Source organism: Trypanosoma grayi (assembly GCF_000691245.1).
Source record: "Trypanosoma grayi strain ANR4 Tgr_36_V1, whole genome shotgun sequence".
NCBI lineage: Eukaryota > Euglenozoa > Kinetoplastea > Trypanosomatida > Trypanosomatidae > Trypanosoma > Trypanosoma grayi.
The window spans coordinates 706-6,243 of record NW_008825655.1 but is presented as its reverse complement, the minus strand read 5'-3'; the positions used below and the strand labels follow the sequence as shown (position 1 = coordinate 6,243).

At 52.4% G+C, this 5,538-nt stretch overlaps 5 protein-coding genes across 5 annotated transcripts; all 5 read left to right on the top strand.

Moving 5' to 3' along the window:
* Positions 1-44: 44 nt before the first annotated feature.
* On the top strand, positions 45-761 carry DQ04_00361040 (hypothetical protein; the record flags this gene model as incomplete). The annotated part of the gene is made up of 1 exon (XM_009308836.1): positions 45-761. One exon carries the CDS (start codon positions 45-47, stop codon positions 759-761), a length of 717 nt encoding a protein of 238 aa, XP_009307111.1.
* Positions 762-1,046: 285 nt separating this feature from the next.
* Positions 1,047-1,673, top strand: DQ04_00361030 (coiled-coil domain-containing protein 25; the record flags this gene model as incomplete). Its single annotated transcript, XM_009308835.1, has 1 exon — positions 1,047-1,673. One exon carries the CDS (start codon positions 1,047-1,049, stop codon positions 1,671-1,673), a length of 627 nt encoding a protein of 208 aa, XP_009307110.1.
* A 230-nt stretch (positions 1,674-1,903) lies between these two features.
* DQ04_00361020 (single-stranded nucleic acid binding protein R3H domain-containing protein) lies at positions 1,904-3,523 on the top strand (the record flags this gene model as incomplete). The annotated part of the gene is made up of 1 exon (XM_009308834.1): positions 1,904-3,523. One exon carries the CDS (start codon positions 1,904-1,906, stop codon positions 3,521-3,523), a length of 1,620 nt encoding a protein of 539 aa, XP_009307109.1.
* Positions 3,524-3,779: 256 nt separating this feature from the next.
* On the top strand, positions 3,780-4,274 carry DQ04_00361010 (hypothetical protein; the record flags this gene model as incomplete). The annotated part of the gene is made up of 1 exon (XM_009308833.1): positions 3,780-4,274. One exon carries the CDS (start codon positions 3,780-3,782, stop codon positions 4,272-4,274), a length of 495 nt encoding a protein of 164 aa, XP_009307108.1.
* A 482-nt stretch (positions 4,275-4,756) lies between these two features.
* On the top strand, positions 4,757-5,071 carry DQ04_00361000 (hypothetical protein; the record flags this gene model as incomplete). The annotated part of the gene is made up of 1 exon (XM_009308832.1): positions 4,757-5,071. The coding sequence occupies one exon, from the start codon at positions 4,757-4,759 to the stop codon at positions 5,069-5,071; it is 315 nt and encodes a 104-aa protein (XP_009307107.1).
* Positions 5,072-5,538: the final 467 nt, after the last annotated feature.

Genomic DNA, 5,538 nt, shown 5'->3' with positions numbered 1-5,538 from the left:
CCCCGTTTTCCCTCTACCCTGACGAGCCAGGGCGCACGCGGTCGATGTCGGCGGGGGGACGGCGCCACGTTCAGGATTGCGGAAGCGGCAACCCTGTTGCACCGGCACCACCGGAGGAGTCGCATACACGGCGACAAGTCCCCAAGCATGCCGCCCCGCACCTCGACAACGATGCGCAGGCGACACGGGCGGAAGAGGTGCCGCCGCGGCCCTCGCGACAGCGGTGTCGGCCGCCCCCGTTTGAGAAACGCGCCGCTAGTGAGCCGCGGCCGCGGATGACAGCCACCCCGCTAAGGCAGAGTCACCTCTCGCTGGGCTCGCTGACACCGGCAGAGGAGACGCCGAGGGAGCGGCCGGTGCCGCCGCCCATGGTGAAGAAGCCACTGCGTTCGGGCCGGCGGCACACGCCAGCACCGCGTTCTGCGAGCGTGGACGATAGGCATATTGGCATCAAGATGGTGCTTCCACCACACCACTGGAATAGCGTCACAGAGCGACGCGAGGCTCTTATGAGTTATGGCATCGATGCGTACGAACCTCGGGATGTTCTGCATAGAAACCAGAGTAACTGGAGCATAGGTTATGGCTCATCAACACCAAAAACCAAGACGTTGGTCAACTCCACTGAAGGCAATGGAAATGGAAGTGAAGAAAAGCTGAAGCTTGTTACTTCGCCAAACAAGCTGATCCAGAGAAGCAGAAGAAATAGTTCCACGCCAAGACGACGGGAATACGACATTATCTCCTGGATGCCGCTGTAGATTATACGAGCAAAAAGAAGAAGAATAGAAAACGGATGCCTTGTATGCAGCTCCTGATTCTGAATTTGTTGGGGATTTATATATGTGCGCTGTTGCTTCGAATTTCCCTACATGCCACGGTGGCACTTTATCCCTTTCTACAGCTTTTTTTTTTTACTTCTATTTCGTTCCTTGTGCCTACATCGCTCTATCTCTCTACCTGTCTCTCGCTGATTTGATTTCGCCTTGTTTTCTTCGTTTTTCTCTTTGACAAGCGCGCCAGACAAGTGGGGGGAGGTAGAAATAATGGTGTACTACTTTACCCTCGCCTCCGACCCAACGGTTTTCTGCTACATGGGTCGTGACAAGTACGAGAATGAGGAACTCATCAAGTACGGATGGCCGGAGGACATCTGGTTTCACGTTGATAATCATAGCAGTGCCCATGTGTATGTTCGCATGCCAAGGGGAAAGGGCATGGACGACCTAACTCCAGAAATGGTTGAGGAGTGTTGCCAGTTAACCAAGGCGAACAGCATTGAGGGGTGCAAGCTAAATCACGTGCGTGTGGTATACACTCCATGGAGCAACCTGAAGAAGACAAACGGTATGGAGGTTGGGCAGATAGGTTTTCACAATGAGTCCTTGCGTCGGTATCACATTGTTGAAAAGAAAAACAACCCTATGCTTAACAAACTTGAGAAGACCAAGGTAACGAATGATGAAGTGAATTTTCAAGCATTAAGAGAAGAACGCGATGCGGAGGAACGTCGCGAGGAGCGCAAGGCTATGTTGGAGAGGCAACAGCGCGAAAAGGAGGAGGCGGAAGCTCGTAAAAAGGCGGCGGAACTAAAATCGTATGCATCACTTATGGATGAGAAGAAGATGAATACAAATCAAGACTGTGTTCCTGATGAAGATGACTTTATGTGAAGGCTTCCGGCTAACTGCATCTTGGTCAATTCTTTACGTCGGTTTAAGCATATAATGCCGTGTTCGAAGGGTTAACGGCGGACTATGAAGAAGAGAATAGAGGAGTGTGGTTATGATTCACTTTTTTTTGAATTGTGCCGTGTTCACCATGATGGGTTTTACTAATAATNGATGTTTGAAGGGACAGGGGGTCAAGCTTTGCCTCCACTTTGGAGAGAGAGGAGGGTGGTATGAGATTTCTGCTGCAATTGCCGCTGCCAGTTGTGTTGAGGCCAGCTGGAGCGGCGTATTTTCGCTCAGACTGCTTGAGCTACTCAAAGCGGTGCATACGGTTGCGTCATCGAAACGTTGGCCCAGCTTCCCTGCACCTCACTGATGAGGGACTCTTGGCGGCATCATCGCAACGCTCGCCTCCCATGGGCATGCCGCTCACTTACCTGCAACAGTACATTGCAGATGTGGAACAGTACCAGAATGACACCTCAACATGGTCAAACGACACCTTGCGGGATGCCTGGAAGGCGTTTCATCACTCCTTGGAGACTGCAATGAAGATGGAGGATGGGTTAAAGGCCCAACAATTGATTGTTAAGGATCAAGTGGGATTGGCATTGTGTACATCGTATGCCGAGGTAAAGTACTTGTTATCAATGTTAGCGCCTTCCCTGCGCTCTGCCATTGTATCTCATTCATCTTTTGTGCATGCAGAGGTGGAAGAGTTTTTCATTCACCTTGGTCAAGAGATGGAGGTTCGTGGTGGTGAATGGGTGATACAGCTTCCACCTCCATCCGTAAGCGAGCTTCAGTTTACCATTGAAAAAGTGGGTAGATTCGGTGATGATGGAAGAGGTTGTATTCGAAACACGCCGCATCGTGTTTCAGTGTGGCGCGGCCGTCTTGGTGAGCCCTTGGGTTTGACAATACGTGTGGGTCGTTATGTGCCTAATATTGCAAAGGCACTTGTTCCTTTAGTTCACAGAGGAAGTGTTCTCATCTTGTCCAAGGCAGGAATGGGCAAGACAACGTTGTTGCGTGATCTTGCAGCCTCCTTGTCACGCGAAGCTTCGAAGCCGCGCGTCATTGTCGTTGACACATCCAATGAGATTGGTGGGGATAGCCCAATACCTTTGCCCTTCTTGGGTCGATGCCGACGCATGCAAGTCCCCCGTCGTGAAGAGCAGCAGCAGGTATTAACGCAAATATTGCAAAATCACTCTCCAGAGTATGTCATTGTGGATGAAATTGCCACAGCCTCAGAGGCCGAGGCTGCGTGGTCAATTTCTCAACGAGGTGTTCATCTTATTGCGACATGCCATGGTGAAAGTCTAGCTGGTTTACTGCAAAATCAATCCCTGAACCTTCTAGTCGGTGGTGCTGCTCAAGCATTTCTCAGCAATGAAGAACGTCGATTGAGAAATAAATCCAAAAAAACTATACTGGAGAGGCCTCATTCGTCTCCGTTTCAATTTGTGGTTGAACTCCATTCACGGAGTTCAGCTCATATTTATGTTGACGTCAATACCGCAGTTGATTTAATCTTGGACGATCAGGATGCCACAAAGAATGCCTCCGTGGGGCGAGTGGTGTCGATTGACCGAGCCCCATCTGAAGAGCTGATGGGTGTGCTAATAGCCAAGGAGAAGAAGGCAGAGTTGGATGCGAATCGTCGTGCCTTGGTTCAGCGTGAAAAAATTGAGGAGGAGACAGGAGAGGACAGGTGTGGCGATGAGGGCGTTGCGGAGGGGTGCCAGCCAAAAAGACCATGGGTGGACAAACGAAGGAGAAAACACCATGGTGGTAAGAAGAAGACCGACGAAGAGCTACTGGACGACCTCAATAGTTTTTTTTGATGGTATTCAAGGCGATGCATAAAGTGTGCCGCGCCTTTTGTCAGGGGACAGCACCGCCTGGATTTAACGACCGCACAGAAAAAAAAGATGAGGCTGGTGAGTGCTTCGTGTGTGTGTGTGTTTGGTTTTTTGTTGGCTGTGCTAGCAAATCATGCGTCCGCTATTTTGTTTTGTCTTTTTTTTTCGTGGGAAACCAGAAGTGAGACCCTACCGAAAAAGAAGGGCCCCCTCTTTACAAAAAGAAAAGGGAGAAGGAATGCCGCCCCTGCGGCTGGGCGCGCGCCTCATCGGTCCTCGCAACGGTTTGGCCGCTTGCGCCTTTACCCTCCGAGAGTCGAGACGCTTCCAAGCCACCGTTTCTAATGCCGAGCTTTCCCGCCGGGTAGCGCAGGCTTTGTTTTCGATGGAGCGCTTCCACCGCGGGAGCCCATCGGAAGAGGAGAGGCGACAAGTTGAACGCCAGGCGTGGCAAGAGCTTCTCCAATTTCCCGATTCCGCGGCCGAGGACGCGACTGCAAGCGAGGTGGCGGATATTCTCGGGGCGTGGTGCTACTTTTCGCGCTTCTGGACCCATGGAATGCAAGGGTTGGGGGATGAGGAGCTCGCTGGCGACGGGGGGGAAGGGGCGGGGAAGCGGAAGGATGTTGCCGTCCCGCTTGTTGACCGACAGGCCGTTACGGCGGCCCCGCCTTCCGCGGACTTGGCGCCGCCTCCGCGCCCAAACCCACTTGACGAAGTTTTGGAGTTTTGAATGCGGAAGTTCGGGCAGGAGGAAGAAGAAGAGGGGGCGGTGTGTGTGTGTGTTTTGCCCCTTTTTTTTGGGGGGGGGGAGCGACGGTGTGTGCGGGGGCCCCTGGGGAGAGTGAATTTGCCCTTGTTTTTCTTCCCCCACCCACCCCCCAGGAAGGCAAAGAATATATACCTGATGTTGCTGCCTCTATTACCTTTATTCTTCTTGAATCGAATGGGAATAGGAACCGCATAATCAGAGAATTACATAGAGGATGTCCATTCTTCTTCGAATTGCCAAATCCATTCAGTGGGATTGCCCCCCAAATTCAGAACCGCAGTTCCATCAACCCACCGTCGACTTACGAAAGGGCAACTTTTTCGGGCCTCACACCTCCATGCCCCGCCGCCCCCTTCGTTGAGACCTTCATCGAAAAAGCCTGCCTGCGCAAGGCGCCGCCCGCCGCGTTTTCAGTGAGCCCCACATGCTGAAATACAGCGCGAATGCTGCGTTCCCCAACCCGCACCAAAGCACGGAGGAGCCCCCTACGACAGGACATTGGAACCCCGCCCTCTCTTTATTGGCGGTGCTCTGAACTGGGGGGTTGCCCAACCACACTTCCAGGTTGGGGGTCAAGATTTCTTTTAAAGCCCGCAATGCCAACCGGACTGCGCGGGACTGGGCTTGCATTTTATGACGCAGGGGTGTTTTCCAACGACCCCCCGCGGTATTTCAACAGAGTCGGGCAAACAAGGCGCACCCCACCTGCGCGTGGACGCATCATTTATCAATGTGTTCGTTGCCCCATTCCGAGGTAAGATGATCCCCTAGTTGTTACCCAGCGCCCCCAAGCGCAGTGCTATTCTAACTTCTATTGTTGGCGGGGGGGGGCGAAGCGGTGATGGTATCTGCGTTATTCCTTTATTCAACGCCGGTGGTCTCCGCCGAACGGCTTCTAAAGAGAAACGAACGTTATTCATTCATATGCCCACTTGGAATTTTAAAGGCGCTGTTCTTTTCGAGAGCCCCGCCATTAGTACTCCCGTTATTGCGAAAGTGCAAATCTGCAACATTTCCGGACCCATCTGGCGCCCCATGGGCAATTTAAGGACGCGCGCGAAAGCCCCACCCGATACCAAAACAAAAACCTCGTTTTCTCCAGAAGGGCAATCTTAAAAAATGAACCCTGGAGATCGGCGAATAAAGTCCCTTCCGACACAACTGCCGGCAAAATATTCCCAGATGTGACATAATGGCGCGTCCGCTTCGCAGGGGGCCCTCTGCG